Genomic DNA, 18,024 nt, shown 5'->3' with positions numbered 1-18,024 from the left:
TTCCATTTCCTTTTATTATCGCCGCGATGATTTATTACCTTCTGATATAAACGGCCACGCTAAAAGTGATATTCATCAATGTCCATCGCGCTGGTAATTACAGTCGAAATTTAATAATACCATCGGCAACTGTATCGGTTCTCCTGGTGCTTCGGTATCCTTGCTACATCTATAAAACGTACGAAATTAGGGGATCCGCGTGTGTAACGGTGCTTCATTAACGGTGACGTAATTTATTGCCGCACGGGACAGTTAATAATGATGAGAATTTAATGGGGAAACTTGGAAATTTCCGAGACAAACGTTAATCATTTTTCAATCGTAAAAAATGCCCGTGTGTCTATGCACGTTGTTAATCACGTTGTCGCGCCTCGACGAGAAATTAATGTAACAGAATGAAAAATGTACCTCGTCTTCCTACTTTGACACGTGAAATTGAACAGAACGATGTCGTCTGTAATTAAAATAAATTTCTATCTAAATCATTATTCTTGTAACTGACATTCTCTGATGGTTGCGACTAATAAGTGAACTTGTAACATCGATAACAACGATACCGCGAACATAAGCTCGGTTAAATGGAAATGGCAAAGTCGATTATAACTATTAATTAATCGGATTGAAACTGAATACATACATGGTAGCGAACGTAGCGCAACTTCCTGCAAACGACGTTGCAAATTAGCGCGGAATAGTTGTTGCGTCTTGGAAAGCCGGGCTCACCTATCTTTATATCCGTGTGGGCGGAAGCAATTGTAGCAGTTAATAGCGTTGAAAATTAATTAATCGAGAGTGACCCATTGAAAACGCAGCTACTACGCTATTCTGAGCAATGAAACGGAACAATAGAAGGCAGGGAAATGAAAAATGAGAAAGGGGAGGAAGGAAAGAAAAGTAAAAGCGAGGAAGTGGCGTTGATCCAGTGGTACATACGACTCGTCGATTCTCGAGGATGTCGGCACACACGAGACACTCGGCTTCAGGGTGATCCTCGAGAAGCTCGGTTATTCACTGCTGGTCGAGTTGTCAATAACTTGGCCAGCCTCTTTTCTCTTTCAATTCGTTCCTGTTCCTTTGGCTCGCGTGTACGTTCACCTTGTCCGTCATCGCGTGTGCCGTGAAAGGGATTCTCTCGTTGGCTTTCATCGCGGCCTTCTCGTTTTACGCCGCTAAATCCAATTTCACTTTACCGCCCCGTACATCCAGAGAGGATCTTCGCGGTAACACGCCTGGCCATTGTGCCCTTTCGTCGTTTCCCCCCCCTTGTTCGTCACGAGGACCAACGTCCTTCCGGTGTATGCGCTACCATCTCGTTAACTTGATCGTTCGACATTTTACACTAGCTTGTTCCTTCCTCGGTATCAGCCATGAAAAGATTTAGGTTTGCGCTAAAACGCTTGACGATGTCGCTTTAAACTTGTACTGATTAGAGATGTGATTTTCTTTTTTGAAATTGGTAACATTTTTTATATTTTTTGGAAAAACACTGATTATTTCTTATTATATGTTATTTATTTTAATAAATATTTAATTCACCGTTTCTTTGGTGTTTCAGGTAACTGGCATCGTAGGACGAGCAGACGTATTGGCCTGCATTTTCTTCTTGTTATCATTCCTCGCCTATCACGGGTAAGTGTAATTTAATTGATGTAAAGTAATACGAAATTTTGATCGTCTGTCAAAATCCTTCATCGACGAAATGCGAGGAATAGTTCACTGAAATTAGCTAACGAAAATGCGCAAACATCATCCTTTCCCTTTCTCTATTCGCATCTGTACGTTTGGGTTATGAGTAACCTAATAAGGTAGCAGTGTCAGAGGCATAATACAGCCATAACTCTGTGGAACTTAGCTGCTGCTGCACATACATACGTCACCGACGTCGAGCGTCGCTTAGCGTCGGAACGACGCCAGTCTGACGTGGAAACAGCAGCCCATTCATTCGTGTGAGCAGCAGAGTGCGAGTGCTGTATGGAAATTATAAACTAAACTAATTTATGTGGCTCTCGATGCTCCATTAACTGTACACTTACCGTTAGTGCACGTTCAACTACTCGTTTACGTCGATCTTTTCCTAATTTTGCAAAAATCGATATAAAATTATTCGATCGAGGGTTAATTTTAGATTTTTCACTTCCATTTTTCAGATATTATTTTTAATCATAGTTGATGCATAATTGCAAATATTTTGTAGATTCTTATCACGGGGAAATGTAAAAAGGGTGTCATCAATCGAACGGAAAATTTGCGTCGAAATATCGCAGCTCTTTTTATTTCATGTATTCAGTCAGGTTAGCGTTTCATTGTACCGGTGACAAAAGCCATTTTTTCAGCCCTGAAACGAGGCCTCCGAGGTGAAAATGTAATCCAATAAAAGTAACACTCACCGTTCGGTGATATTAATTTCCACGCGAGACGGGTGTAATTAAACTTGAACCTTTCACGGTCCGAGTGAAATGAGGGCTGGGCTCGTGCCGGATATCGCAATCGATAGCGGTGTATTCGGAACGTACATACGTGTACTGATCCGGCGCACATTTTTACCGTCACGGTGAAAAAGGAAACAAATATCGAAAGCGGCGCGAACCATGCAAAATACGAGGTATATCGAGAGAAACGAAGTCGTGGAGTTCGCAAACGACGGGGAAAACTACCTCTCGGTTGAAAACGAGTGTCGAACCGGGTCACTGTGTCAACCTTCGGGCTTTTAGGTAATGAATCTCGAATGAATATACGTATTTTAGAAAGAAAAAATAATAAAAATTAAAAAAGAAATAGAAAAAAGATGAAAACTGTACGAAACGTTTCAGAACAAATGGTTATTATTCGAAATCAGTGACATGATTTGTCGTGTTGCGAAAACGTATTCTACCGTTTGCAAACGCTATAGTTCCTTTGAATACTCGTTTCTTTTTTTACTTTTTACTTTTTAGTTTTATTCGGTTCATTGCGGTTTTCTTCTTTTCTTCAGGGAGATTAAGGAAGCGATCAATCGAGTCATGGAATATCGTTGAAAGTACAGAAAAATTGTTTGCAAACATCATCTATACACGGTAACACTTGACAGGATTACGAAGAAACTTTCAATTATATTTTTACTCTCACCGGAAATCACAGTAGTTCATGTCGATAAGTTTTAATGAGCATCGAGTTCCTTTCATCAAACTTGTCGCTAATTTAAATGCTCTTTCGTGTTTAATCTCTTGGCAAATTATATGAAAAGTGGATCGAGTTTCTGATCGTTTCAGCATCGTGAAACTCCGCCGGAAGTAGCAGAAGTATTTCAAAGAAAATTTCGAAACGAGATAGTAACGATCGACGAACAAGCGGGGTGGAGGGATAAAGCGGTTGTCTCAGAATCGGAAGAATTCGTTTCCATTTCGCTTTGGTTTAAACCTGTCCTTTCAACGGAGATGCTTCTCTTTCACGTAATTGCCGCCTTTAAAACCGTCGACCTGAATCGACCCTCCATTCTGCGGCTGCTTATGTTCGCTCGCTCGGAAATTAAGTAGTCGACCATTTGTGTTGATCAGACGCTTCGATTGAACGTCCTCCGCCGTTCGATTCACGACAACTTCCACTGTTTCTTCGATGATTTCGAGAAATTGCCGTTCGAAAGAGATTGAATTGATCCATTTACCGGCTCTTCCCAAGTGTCCTTTCCTCCTAAAGTAAATTCATTGATTTGTCTCTGTTACATCGCCAGCGTAGACTATGCATCAAAGGACAGACATCAAATCAACGCGAAAACATTACTTAACACCTTCGCTATATTTACAGTACAAAGGCTAAATTTGCAGTAAAATATTGTAGGATGCCGGCGAAAAAATTATGGCGTTTCGTCTCGGGAACCGTCCACTAGAACTCGTCAGTGAGGCTGACGTGGACTGTCCCTGCCCCAGACGACTGGGTTCTATATTCTCAGATCTTATACATATATAATATCGACAAGGCTCGTGATGGAGCACTTGCGAGAAAGGATGAAGCTACACATGCGACACCTTGCAGCCATCACAGGAAAGGCCCAAAGGCGCCTGGGGCGCCATGTTCCGCTTATAACCCCCACAATATAGAATTATCAAAATTTATATCGCCATTATTATAGATTATTACGTTACTCGGTAACCAATCTTGGTTTATTCAGTTTCCTTCTGCAAATTACAATTCGTGGAACAACCTTTATCACCGCGAGGTTTCCACTTCCGGGGCAGTTTCTTTCTCTGCCGGCAAATTACCGTGGAATATCCGATAAGTAATAATTTCTGCGCATAATCTTCCAAGCGCAGCGAGCACACGACCAAACGTTTTTGCCAGGAGCCTCGGAATTCAGCACCTCGCCCCGTTACGACATCCGTCCATTAATCTTACTTGCGGGGCTTTGATGTAAATTATAAGAAATGCCGTGCCGTTCTGGCCAGGACGTCCTCTTGCTTTTTACGCGGCAAACGGTCCGCGCTTTTACCACCCGCCGGACTTGTCTCGCCTTCACCTGCGCCCTGCTTTCGTAATCCCCAAAATGTCTTGTAACGTATCCATTTCTCAACTGGAATTAATTAGAAAAAAAGCGAGTATTAGAAAATCGTTAACTTTCATATTGTTCGATTAAAAAATATTCTTATGGGAACCTTCGAAAGGGTTTCAAAATCGGAAACTTTATATCGATTCGTCTAATCAGATGAGTTTGAACTTTGATGATCGAACTTGATCCGCTTGTAAGTTAGGAAGTTCGGTACCACCTTTCGAACCGTGGCGATCTAACTTGAAACTATGAGAATTCGAACTCTGTCGCGAAGTAGGAAACTTCTGCTCGGCTTAGACTTCTTCGACTTGCATCTGTCTGTAACTTCGTAACAAATTTTGGGAAGATGTTGCATCGTTAACAGAATCGCACAATCTGAAATTCTGTACATTAATAATCTCATTACTCGTTCGGATGTATAAAGAAAAAAAAAAAACATGATTTCAGGAAGCAGGAAATTAACGTTGCCGATCCTTTCTCTTTCCTCCTTTTTTTCTATCAACCAGGAAGCTAAAACGAATTCGAGCGAGTTAAGAGAAAAAAATTGTGGTTGAATTACCGTGAAAATGTAATCACGACGGGGAATTTAAATAGTTATTTAATTCAGCGGAGATCTTTTAGATTCCGTTACAATTGTTATCGATAATACGTGGATACATCTTTCTTCTTCCTCTTTAGAAAAAAGAATTATCATTTCTAAGGATATCCTAATTTAATTCGAAGGGAATGAAATAATTCTCGAGCAGCTGCAACTTGGAGAACGGTGACGTAAAAAAATAGAAGAAGAGAAACGAATTGCTACGTCTCTGTTATCGACGATGCGTCTCATATTTTTATCTGGATAAGAAACTTCTCTAAACTGTCACGTTAAAACGACAGCTTCTGAAAGTTTCTTAATAAACAATTTAACTTCGTAGAGAAAGTTGAAACAGCTCTCTGGTTAGCTGTCGAAGCAAGACTAAGCGCGGTTATGAAAGAAACGTTAGCTATTTCACTTTTTAAAAGAAACGTCGACTCTAAGAGCTGCGAAACGTATGCTTTTGACACCTTTCGACAATCTTATCGTGAAATATATCTTTGCTCTGATTTCGTTCGATAACTTTCTCATTTTCAAACGCCCTATCGTGAAAAATATAATTCGTACGCGGTTGAAAATCTTTTGACAAATAATCGTGTCATTCGCAGAGATCGAAAATAAAAATTGATGCAAATGGAGGGTTGAGATAAATATTTACTTAAAACGTAGTATGTAGAATAGAATCAGCGATCATTGAGTGAAATTTTAATTTAATCCGACGATTTAATGCGGAACGACTCCTTCGGGCTCTCATTATTTTTCGTGCCACGAAAAAGTCCCAAAGCTCGTTGCTTTTTTTCACCTACATTTTATCCATTTTCCGCAATTATCCGCTAAAATAGAATACAATTTAGATATACGATGAGGAAGTAACTATTCTTTTCGCCACCTTGATACAAAGATGGGTCAAGTTTATTATACGTTCTAATGATCCTCGTTAACCTTTATCCGATACGCGTTATTAACCCGTTGAGAGGGCTCTTTCAATGCTGATTACATTCAGAATGGTATCTCGGTTCGGTGGTAAGTAAATTTTAAATAAAGCTCGGAGAAAATGGTGGTTCCAAATTTAACGTTCTCTAGCGATTCTTTTTTCATTCTAGATTGATCCGCGATATGATATCTATAATAACAATAATTTATCCGTGTGTCCGTTATCATTAACAGAAATCATTATGCCATAATTCTTAGAAGAAGGCCGGAGAAAAAAAGTACATAAAGAATTTCTGAAAGTAATCTCTGCCTCTGTTTGATACATTAGGTTGCTTAGTCAGCGATCATTCTCAGCCTTGTATTTTATCTCGATCTAATGTATTTCGTGCATGACGAGGCAAGAAAAAAAAAATTATCGGTACGTTTCCCCCTTTGCAAAGCTTCGCTGCCCATTACAAGGGAAGAGAATTTATGCTTTCACCGAATACTATATATTATACTTCTGTTATGGTTACTTCAAGACATTACTCACCGAACTTATGTGTATACTTTTAGCTGGAATTGTATGTAACTTTCCAGTCATGTTGGCTGACACAATAGAAACAGCCACGATTAGTACGACACCTCGGAATATAATTTTTCTTCAGGATATTAGGTAGTAATTTGTTATTTTAACGTCTCAATTTTCCCTTGAGAATTCCTAGTGCAATTGCATCTACCTTCTCTGACCATCACAGGTTATTTTTAAAATAATGGAACGACGGGTGAAAAATTTATTGCATAACGTTTTGAATTTGTTTCATTTACAGACAGCAGACGGCTTACGTGTGGAGCAGTGTATGTCTCGGAGCGTTGTCGATGCTGGCGAAGGAGACGGGCATTACTGTTTTGCCTCTAAACCTTCTTTACGACCTTTGCCGTTCCTGGCATTCAATCAAGAGGTAAGCGTTTAAGCACGTGCAGCAATTTGGAAACACGACACGCGCCTGCCACCAATAAATTCCGAAATAAGAAGTAACGATCTGTCCCGTGCTCGCGTCTCACCAGACCTCTGGGTGCCTTCTTTTATAACATCCATCGGAGGGTAAATTTTACCCCGGAAGGATAATACCATCTTGCCTTGGTGTACGCTAAAGTCTCTTCATCTTCATTTAAATCATGAAAGTCGGATCGTTTTAAAATACAATTTTATTTCACATTTATCATTAACATCTCGTCTTTCTTGCTCGTTAAATGTACTTTAAAGTATGTTAAACATTTGCACCACCGCTCAGCAGCGAATTTCTTTCGAACATTTAGAACAATTACAGAAAGTCGAATGCATTAATCGAGGAGGAACTCGTGCAACGAGCAGCAGAAATTATTCCCTCTGATCCTGTCTGCAGCTACGGAAATAAAGTACGTTTAAAAGGGAAATATAAAATCGCGCGGCCGTATGTAACGTGAAATGTGGAATGTGATATAGGAATATCGCGAGCTGCTCCTTTGCATACAAGTGGAAAATGGGATTTGTAGGGGGAAGATTTGCGTTAATAGAGAGATCCGGCTATCATCGTTAGACAAAGACGATATCCAATGCTCGGCCGTAAAACAACGAAATCGGATTAACTGTTTACAATGTATTATGGGGGATCATCGTGTACGAAACTCGATCCTTCGAGGGACGAGAATCGATGGAATTAAATTCACCCGCAATTCGAGTCATAGCTTTCGAGTAAATGTAGTTAAACCAGGGAAAATAGTCAAATTTGTTTATTATTAATTAATTAGCTAACATCTTTTTCTTTTCTTTATGTTTCAGGTCTATTTTCGAAGCCAGATGGAACGACGACTCGAGACACTTTTCTCGTCGCGCTGCAGCTTTGCTGGTTTCGGTAAGTTAATTAATAAGCACTTAATCGTAATCAGAGATTACAATACTTAAGAAATTATACGAAATCTATGCTAGGTATTTGTTCCTCCTTATTATTATAAAATACGATCCAATTAAACAAAATATGCCACTGCGAAAGCTTACGATTTCTCAAATCATCCCTCAAGCTTCCTTCGCTATAATTCAATTATTATCATGTCACATTCGAATCGAACAAACATCTGACACATCTGTTCGACAATAATGAACAGGGTGTCAGGTTGCACGGCCATCAAGAAGGGAAGAATAAGCTAGTCGAATCCTTTTAACGCGTTATGCGAATTCAATTGTGCCTAGAAGCCTTCTAAGATTTTCAGACGAATAAGAATAACGTGTTGAAGTCCATTGGATGCGTCGTAATGATATTATTAATATGATAATTGTAGAAGGGATAAAGAAAGTTATTTGAACAAGTTATTTAAATAATGTAAAATGCAGTTTGTCAACTTAATCACCCTTTTAGTTAATTTGTCCGATACATTTGAAATTGATGGTATTCTTGGCTAGGACACCATCCGCCAGAATTTCAAGCACGTTTCAATGAAACGGTAACATGCCAGCAGCAATCGATAATAGCCGTGGGCAAGCGTTTTCAGTCGAATTTATTCGACCATTTAGCCGGAATTATCGCGAAGGTCGTTTACGCGGATATAACCGAGAATCCAGGGGGCCGATGGAGAACAGGCCCTCGACATAATACGAATGTACGGGCTTTGTGCAATAGAGGAGGCAGGAAAATTCGCAAAAGTTCCTTCGTTACGATCGATTGAAGCTAGGAATATTGTTTTCGCGGTTTGCATTTCGCGCATTGTTTCCGGGGCACAATGACCTTTGCACTGCATTAGCGGTTCGCGTGAAAGTCCGACCAACGTTTTATCGAAAATTATTGATTCTACATTTAGAAATTTAAATTTGAATTGCCGTGATGAAGTTGCCGGTGTCCTAGATAATATTCGATAGCAAACAAACAAAATAAAGGTACTGAAATCCGTGGATCAAAATGTTTGTGCTTCAATGAAAGATACGATAACATTAGGGTATCTTGAAAGGGTGCATAAAATGCGAGGTTCGTCGGAAACAAGCAATAGCGTAGTAGAAAATTCTAAGAAGCTCATCTCGCGGTATTTGCAAACTGCTCAGAACCGCGTCGTTAATTCTTAACGACCGATATCCTCCGTTTTTATCGTCCGGTCGTGGTCGACCACCGATGTTTACAGCAACTCGTGCCTTAAGCGAGTTTAACGATCGTTAACGCAGATACACTCACCGCTGAGAGTTTCCTTTTACGATCGCGCAAGATAAACTGCGCGTTCTATCGAATTGTAGGACTGCCACGGAACTCGCCCACCCTCTTTCATTTCGATGGCAAACGTTCGATTCGTAATGCCAGAAATAAAATAGAACGGCTACTATGAGAATGCTAAAATTATAAGTTGTTTCTCATATTCACGAATTTATTTCGTAAAAATATTAGAGAAAAATATGAAACAAAATAAAATCCATGTAAAAGTGATTTTGATCAATGCTTTCTAAAATACTGGATTACTTTTAATGAAGACACGAATGATTATCAGTAGAAACATTACGCGTCGGAATCCACTGTTAAGCATCTGATCGCGCAATCAGTTAATTAAACGTTCGCATTCAAGTGTTAACTAGACGGATGGAATTATAATCACCCCCGGCAGTCTTAAGATAATTCGAAGCACGCAGATAAGATTCAAGCGGCAAACCAATCGACCAAGCATCGGCATACTGATGTAGAATCAGTCAACAATGCGTGTCCCTAATGCATCGGTTTATCGATTACGTCCGTTACGTTGCACGAAACCGCAGCGTACTCTCGACTGTAACCGGAAGTAAATACTGCTCGATCAAAGCTAACGCAAGCGAGTACACTTGCATTAGTAATTGCTAACTCACTTGGTAAATTGCATAAAAATTTCACCGGCGAATTGCTGGTATTTGCAGACGGCATGATACGTCTATCTAGATTTAAACGTCCAATTATAATAGTAAAACGTGTTATATCATTCTTTTAAATTAAACACAATAGTCTTAAATGAATATCAACAATTTCTTTATCGCAAGTTCGCAAGTTCAACGAGGGAAAAATATGTTGAGTAACCCTCTCGGAAAGGACATACTTTGAAACGTGTAAGTGGCAATGGGTTGCTAGAAGGAGGATGAAAAGCGGGGTTAAACGCGTATAAGGGGTCCTGTAAGAGAGTTCAGCTCGCATGCCTCCCTCGCTTCTTGACATAAATTAGCATAACTCGGAATCGCGTTCGATTAAACTGCCTTCCGTGCTCACCCTTCACCTTTTTTACAACCTCTATGATACTTTACATACTCGAATATCCTTCTACCTACGATACAAATTACGTACCATCGAGAAAAACGATGCGGTGGGCGGCGATTGAGTCGAGCCCGGTGAAACTTTCTGTTAATTTCGTAATCGATGATATTTCTATGCGAGCGTATACACCGACCGAGGTCGTTAATTAAGTCAATGACTCTTTAATGAACTTTGCTTCCATGGGCATCGATTGTAACGCGTAAATTATAATAGCCGTTTCGTTATTTTACTCGTTACATTGACTTAATTAAAATTAATGAACTACCTGCGTAACGTAGCTCGATATTAATTAGCGATTCTATTAATTTTTTTTATAAATCTTATTACTGTTCTTCGAGAAGTTCCTTCAATTCTACAAAACTTCTAAATTTTTCAATAACGCAAGATTAGATCGAGTGTTTCTTCTTTTTTTCTAAAATAATAGGATGCAGTGGTACACTTTAGCACAATACCACTGTACTCTTATATGTCAAAAGAACAAAGATGTGGTTTGTGGGACCACGATACGAGGACGTCGTAAAGAGACGTCGAGACGGCACCTGTATCGAGTACGGTGGATCGGAAGAGGGTCCCATCTACCGAAGTCGATGTCGGTGTCGGTGTCGGTATCAGTCTCGATCGAAGAAGATATGAATACCTTGGATTGGCAGATATTGTCCGACTGTAGGACTCTTCTAGAAACCACTCGTCCTCTGTATGTCCGTTGGCAAGAACATAGAGATCCTGGCAACGGCAGAAATAGAAAGGGGTTCAAAGCGTTCTACAATGGATGAAGAAGGGTAAGGTGTAAAGAGTCGTGTCTAGAAGAGAGGATGGACTATCGGGCTTAGGGAATTGGCGGGAAACGTGACGGAAATGCGACAACGAACGATTCTTTGATATACCGAGAATGGATCATTTTCTGGTCCAAAAATTCTCCATTTTATTTTAAAAATCTTCAAATAATTTTAAATGAATTTCTAAATTAATATAAAACGTTGAAGTGGTAGAAATTGAATTTTAAAATAAATTATAACATGCAATTTGATATTTCTGAGACTTTAAGGCAACACTGAAGCTTCGTTCTATCGTAGGCGTATAAATTAATCAAGACGTTATTATTAAAAAACAAAGACGGCAGGAGTACACAAGCGAACCGTGTGCTGTATTTCCGCGTGAAATTTTTAGCTGGTAGCCTCGTTTCTTGTTTTTCGTTTTCCAAGCTAGCTAATGAAAGCTTCCAATGCTTCTAGCAATGTAGCGAGTCATTGAGCCGCAAGTCGAGAGGCTCCTCCAGAAAAAGCTAGTAAGAGGCTCTTCCGCAATCTGCATTCCCTTTTGTTTTATTCTCATTCATCTTTCGAGCCGTGTAAACGGCAGATAGAGAATTCGTGTTTTAGAAAATACTAGAGTAGCCTACTGTGCAGAATTTTAGCTAGGTCAAGTTAATAATACAACGAATAACATAAATAAAAGGAAAGCTCGATTTCTATGCTGCGATGTTCCAACTAATTTTATTAATCTTTCGTTTCACAGGGAAAGAGTTGAAATTTTATAACGAATTTTCAATGAAACTGGCTCGTATTAATATTTCGATTCGCCGCAAACACTTGTAAAAAGCTATAAGCTATCTGTTACGCGATACTGAAAAACGGTAAAATAAACATTAATATCCATAATACACGGGAGGAACAAATAACGCCTTTTTACGATGACAATATTCCACTTTGGAACTTTCCATTCGTACAAAACGACGCGCATACGTTTGAATAAATAATCAAACACACCGATATGTTTTCTCTCGGCCCTGTTAAATTCTCTGTGCCGCGCTTGAAGTTACATTTGGAGGCTGGCCAACGAGAAAAATTGCCGCGTAAATACGTGACCGTCGCAATTAAGGGGTCTCTTTATTAAAGGATTCTCTTTTATTTACAGTTTGGCGTGCTGCTTGTTGTACGACTCGCCCTCCTTCATGGCGCTCTACCGAAGTTCTCGCCGCAGGATAATCCAGCAGCTTTTCATCCCTGTTTCCACGTTAGGTGAGTAGCACCATAAGTCCTTTATACTGCGCCAGTCGTATTCGAGAATCCTATTACAATGTTTCAAAACTCATCGTGGTTCTTGACTTACGGTAAACGTTTCGTATCGTCGGTATCAAGTGAACAGAAAATTAAAATAACAAATAGCCAGGGATAAGATTTTACGGTACATCGAATATTTTTGCCTTTTAAGGCAATGAAAGGGAATTTTGCACAATATTTCAAGTAATAACTAGAGCATCTCTTGGAAATCAATATCACTCCTTCAGTTATCCGATCCATGCCAGTTGTCCCTATTCCAGCAAAACATACGTTGCTCCGAGGGAGTCCCAAGGGAGGAAGGGGTGACTATCTACAGACGAAACAGTCACCCCGAGGCCAAGCAAACAGAACGCTACGTCAAGCTTTGCCTCTCTGCAGGATATCCTTCCTGCACGATCTCCCTTCTACCCCTACCGTCTGAAGAGCCATCGTTTATATCGTACCCGTTGCTTTCAGACTGACCCGAATCTAGCAGCTAGTGCTCGGAGTTAAAACGCTTCGCTCTTCTCTCTTTAGGCTGCGCTTCCAGCGATATCTTCCAACTTCCGAAGCGTCGATCGAATCGTTCGCCAACGAGCAGCATTCTCGTTCGTACTCCGGTACGTTTGAAAACGGCCGTCTCGCCTTCAACTTTTCCAGTTGCTTACTTTACTCCATTTCGGGTTGCTTGCCGGATAGGACGAGAAGGAAAAGGAACTCGATGACTGGTTGCGTTTGTACCGTCAAAGAGCCAAAGCTCGTAGAACTTTAAAAAGAAGAAAAAAAAAAAAAAAGAAATTCTCTCGATCGACCTGTGTAGAAGTGGCGCACCTTTAAGGTCGTTCGCAAAGGCGAGAAATAGCGTTCTTTTGATTTTAAGTAGATTTCTTGCTGGTTTCTTTCAACTGACTTTATATGCAAATTGATTTGCTGATACGATTTTTAATAATATCACAGCCTCGTAAATATTAGTGGCGCGATAGCAGATTCTTCTATCTAAGATCAGAGGAAACAGGAAAAAGGGAAGAAGAAAGGGGTTGGAGAAATGTGCTGCAAGCTCGTCGCATGCTCAACGAAAAATTCCGAAATATACGACTCGATTTTACGGTTCGACGGGCATGTCCAGCAAATCCGATTTCGCTATCTCCCCGAAGACTGACGATATCGACTGGACCCGGTAGCTATCACGCCGCGAGAAAGGAATATGTCCCGTTGGTTTACGCGACCAGGAAAATAGAACCGATCCCCGTGTAACGCTCCATTTCGATATCTCGATATGACGCGACGCGTTTCCTTTCGGCCTGGCCTGCTCCGCTCTGCTCTGCTATGTTCGCTGTTCCACCATGTTACACCGGAACGTCCGTGGCTACTTCCGCTGCCACTAACGGAAGAATTATTGTATTATTCGAGGAAGAGAACGTGCTCGATCCGTTTTCCATTTCGTGTCCCAGTTTTTCGGCGAACGGACCGGTTACGTGTACCGGAATTGTGCCGTTTGATAACGAACAGCCATAACGCACCAGCGTTTTAGAGGGTGAAAAAGAACGCTTCTCTCTGTTAATTCTACGAACCGTTCCATTTTGCAATCCATCCTGTTAAATCGAAAATTTCTCGTTGAAACCGTGTTAGCAAACACTGAAAAATACATTAATATTTTCCATTACGTTATCCGTAAAGACTATATCCCGGGTGAAGTCGTATTCTGGATCAATAGAATCCTTGCACGTTAACAGTCATCCCGGTTACTCGCCGATGCGAGAAGCAAAGAGCCGAGAGTGGAGGTTTTACTTAGCAGAAGTACAGCCTTAGGAAACGTTCGATAATTTTAGCATATTGAAATATTGTTTCGTTCTTTTCGTGCCGTTCCATCCTATCAGCGTATCGGTACCTTCCTTTCCGAACTCTGCTCTTGTATTTATTCTTTTTCTCTTGGTGCTACCCTGGCCCAGCTTCTTTCCTTCTTCTATTCCTCTTTTTCCTTCACGATCAACCAACCGAACAGACAGGGGTTCGAGAAGATATTATGCGAAATACTTTCTACCCGGCTTCTAGAAACCGGAATACTTTACGAGATGTATAATTTGGCCGGATGTACCGTCGTTTCGTAAAATTTATGATCGTTCGAGCCTACGTCGAGTTAACCTTACGCGAGTGTGTTTCTTTGTACTTTCGCGAAGAACCAGTTGAATTTTCAAGTTTTTCTCCTTCTTTTTCTCTGTTTTCAACGATTCAAACTCATATGTACGGGTACACGGAACGACAACACGTGTCCCAGGGATGAGGGTGCAACCGGAGGAAATTCGAGCGCGATATTTCGTTTTCCAGCCGTCTGTTAATATCGCGCGACCTAGAAAGATTTGCGAAATTACTTCCCCGCTATGGGCCGTCTGGATGAGATTGAATACCACCGAATAGCGGTCGCGCCATTTTACGGATGATAAAAAGAACTCGGAGGCTTTCGAGGTACTCGGCGTCGAGTAAATTTCATTCTATCTATTCGCTAGATTTGAAATATTTACGCTTCAAGTATTTGCACGATTCTTTTTCGTTTAGCAAATTCTTTTTGTTGGAACAGAAAATAGGGGGATGGAAATATAAAGAGTAATACGTATGGAAGTAGATTGCCGGAATCATTAATATTTAAGTATCGCGCTTTAAAGGGTGAACGAGCTTTCTAGCCGAGCTCCTGGTGTCGAGCAAAGTGGTCGGAGTAACGTGAATTTTGTTACCGCCGCTTATTCTCGCAAAATGCCGCAATTATGGCTTTATTGCGGCATGCACGGAACTACAATTTCAGACGAGGCTGCTTCCAACCAGTGTTCCACCTTATTTTCGCTCGTGTCATGAACGACGGGTTCGATAATAATTCCTCTGCAGATGGAATTCCAGCGACAAAATTGAACCTGATATTCATTTCACGTAATACGCGCTTACGTTTTACAATTTAAAAATTCAGTTTCCGTGTCATCGGCTTCCTCGTCGAAAACAGAAAATGAAACCCTTCTATCAATTTTTAAATAAAATCAATAATTCACTTTCTATTTTAACCCGATGGGAATTAAATCAATTATGTCATCAGAAAAATATTTTCTTCAATTTGTCAGCCTTTTTACAATTTCCCTATGCAAGGTTTAATAGCAAGCATTTATTCGTCCTAATATCGTAATTTTCACGGCGACTATTCGTGTGCAAGTACGCAAGCGGTGTATAACAAGCTTTGACGACAATCGTGTCGCAGCCAGGTTACAAGGGAGCATAAAAGAGCGAACTTGAGGGGTGAAAGACGTCGGATATGGGGTGTGAGCGTAGGAACACGACAGTTGAAATGGTTAAAGGGGCCACGTTACAGGGGTATCATGTATCTCGTATAGGGTGTTCTTCGGTAATTAATTCCACGTGGAATCCAGGCTCGTCCATCGTGTCTCATTCCGTTGGCAACGTTACATGCCCCTCTATTCGTATACAGGCGCGACGTTTTCGCGTAAAATATTAATTACGAGCAGGTTCCCGCGGCGGAAAGCCGGCTGCGCGTGTGTTTCGAACGTTTCGCGAATCGAACAAAGGGCGAATGAAAATTCCGATGAATTTTCACGAGAAAACCGCTGTGTTTTTTTTATCGATTCAACGACGCCGGCAAATGGTATTATTCGCGGAAAAATAAATGGACCGGCAATTGAATTTTGTTTTTAGTAGAATCGAGGATGGAGAAACGTATGGACGTTTCTTCGAGAGGCTGAATTTATTTCGGGCCATATTTACCCTTAAAAGTCAAGCATTTGTTGGGCCATTCTTTTTTACGATTCGAGCAGACTAAAAGTATTATCTTTCACGCATGGTTCGCGCAATAAATCCTGGCGAAAAGGAATCTTTAGCGAGTCAAACTTCTCTATCGTACGTTAAGCGGTCCTTTTTTACGATTCGAAAGCTTTGCAACCGACAGAGAGTTGGTATGTCTTTTACATTTAATATCCAGTTTGAAAACTCTGTTTATAGCTAAGTAAGTACGCAAAGTTATGAATACTGTGTCTCATCTACGCGAGCGTGCTTTAACGCCGGGTAGACTGGGAATGATTTTACCAAAGTTTATGACATTCTTAAATCGCCGTGAATGTTCGTCAGAATGTGTATTCAGGGTGGACTCTCAGAAGACTTCCCTGTTTACGTCTGTACTCTTGAAACTTTTTTGAACGATGATCCTTGGATAGTATAGCTTCAAAGTGGCTATAACTTTATAGCAATTTTAACGATATCAATATTTGCTATTAGTATTAAAAATAACCTCTGAATATAAATAAAATTGTTTCATTTTAGAATCATTTATAACCCACCCTCGTAGTGGTGAACATGTTTAGCACACCATGCGTTAGAAGTGCCTCTTTATTTTTCCTTTAGAAAAGTATCGTACCGGGGAAACTGTAATAAAATGATAATTAATCGTCACAGTTAACCATCAAGTTTAATGACACAACCATGAGCGATCTGCATAGCCGATAAAAACGCAACTATTCGTGACTGGCTACCGCAACAACGCGCGACCAGCGAAATCGTTACACGTAGCCACGATCGTTGCGCGTAAATTTTCGATGGATGGATAAATTTCGTTCGATACAACGAACGAAAAAAAAAAGAAAAAAAAAACGAAAGAAGGAAAAATTTATTCCTCGTAAAAGCTTTTATAGCGGAAATAAAAGTTGCCCGCGAGCAAATTCTTGCCAGTGAGAAATGCTTGGTTTCGTTCCTCTCCCGTATATTTTTTATCCTTTGTATCCCTTTTCATTCCTTTCCGTTCTTCGTCTTCCTTCTACAGTCTCGTATGATGTATTTCGCGAGCCACATAAACAATTTGAACGCACAAGCTGCACTAGAATCTGGGAAATTTAGAATTGCTACTATGTAGACGTACGAAGCAGCTGGGTAACAAAGTTTCCTTCCAACTAACGTTTTAACTCGTTTAAATTCTTTCCTGGATTTTGGAACAACTTTAAGATCCTTTGAACTGTGGGAGAATCAAATTTCTGAGGCAGAATTACGTATCGTTTGAAGAATCTTGGAATACAAATTTCGTGTAAAATAAACAGAACGAATATACATTTATTCGAATAGTAACCAATTTTGATCTAAGGTTGGCCAGAAATATTTGACACCCTGGGCATAACTTCTGTAGGAACAAGATTTAAATTCACGTTGACAGATAATAAAAATAAAAGATTCAAAGCAACATTGGAAAGACGAAAGACAACGCAAGCAAAATCAAAATTGGACGAGTGCTCTCGTGGAAAGCATCTTTCGTCGTTAGCTCAAGCACCGAGCTCCGGAATTTAGGCGGCACTTTCATACCCCTGCATTCAAACTACACGAATTCGAGTACGAATTCACGGACGCTTCTTTATTTCGCGATTTATTCTCGCGTTCAAGCATCCGCGCGCCCTAACGCGCTGAATTTCGTTTCATTCGAGAGAATAAATTGACAATACTCGGTTGATAATTGTCAAGAGCCAAACACTCGAACAATCCCTTCGATCGAAGCTTCTGACAATCATACGAATAAACAGCAACTAAATAATGTTTACCAGCGCTGGCGGAGACGTGAGAAGAGTTTGACGGAAAGAGGAAGAGAAGAGAGGGATGATGGAGCGAGAGTATGCTTCTACTCTGTGATTTCAACGGTGAAGAAGAACAACGGTA

The 18,024-nt window shown here is 40.4% G+C and overlaps 1 protein-coding gene across 2 annotated transcripts in view; it reads left to right on the top strand.

Moving 5' to 3' along the window:
• Positions 1–18,024, top strand: part of LOC114874744 (protein O-mannosyl-transferase TMTC1-like) — a 147,899-nt gene that overhangs the window by 74,323 nt on the left and 55,552 nt on the right. For both annotated transcript variants that reach the window (XM_029184325.2, XM_029184324.2), the window contains exons 3-6: positions 1,556–1,629; positions 6,839–6,970; positions 7,831–7,903; positions 12,215–12,318. In XM_029184325.2, coding sequence (XP_029040158.2) covers positions 1,556–1,629; positions 6,839–6,970; positions 7,831–7,903; positions 12,215–12,318 — 383 coding nt within the window. The remainder of the gene's footprint in view (positions 1–1,555; positions 1,630–6,838; positions 6,971–7,830; positions 7,904–12,214; positions 12,319–18,024) is intronic.

This window comes from Osmia bicornis, chromosome 4 (genome assembly GCF_907164935.1).
Source record: "Osmia bicornis bicornis chromosome 4, iOsmBic2.1, whole genome shotgun sequence".
Lineage (NCBI taxonomy): Eukaryota > Metazoa > Arthropoda > Insecta > Hymenoptera > Megachilidae > Osmia > Osmia bicornis.
Note: the sequence above shows the minus strand (reverse complement) of the source record. Positions and strands in the feature narration are given on the sequence as shown.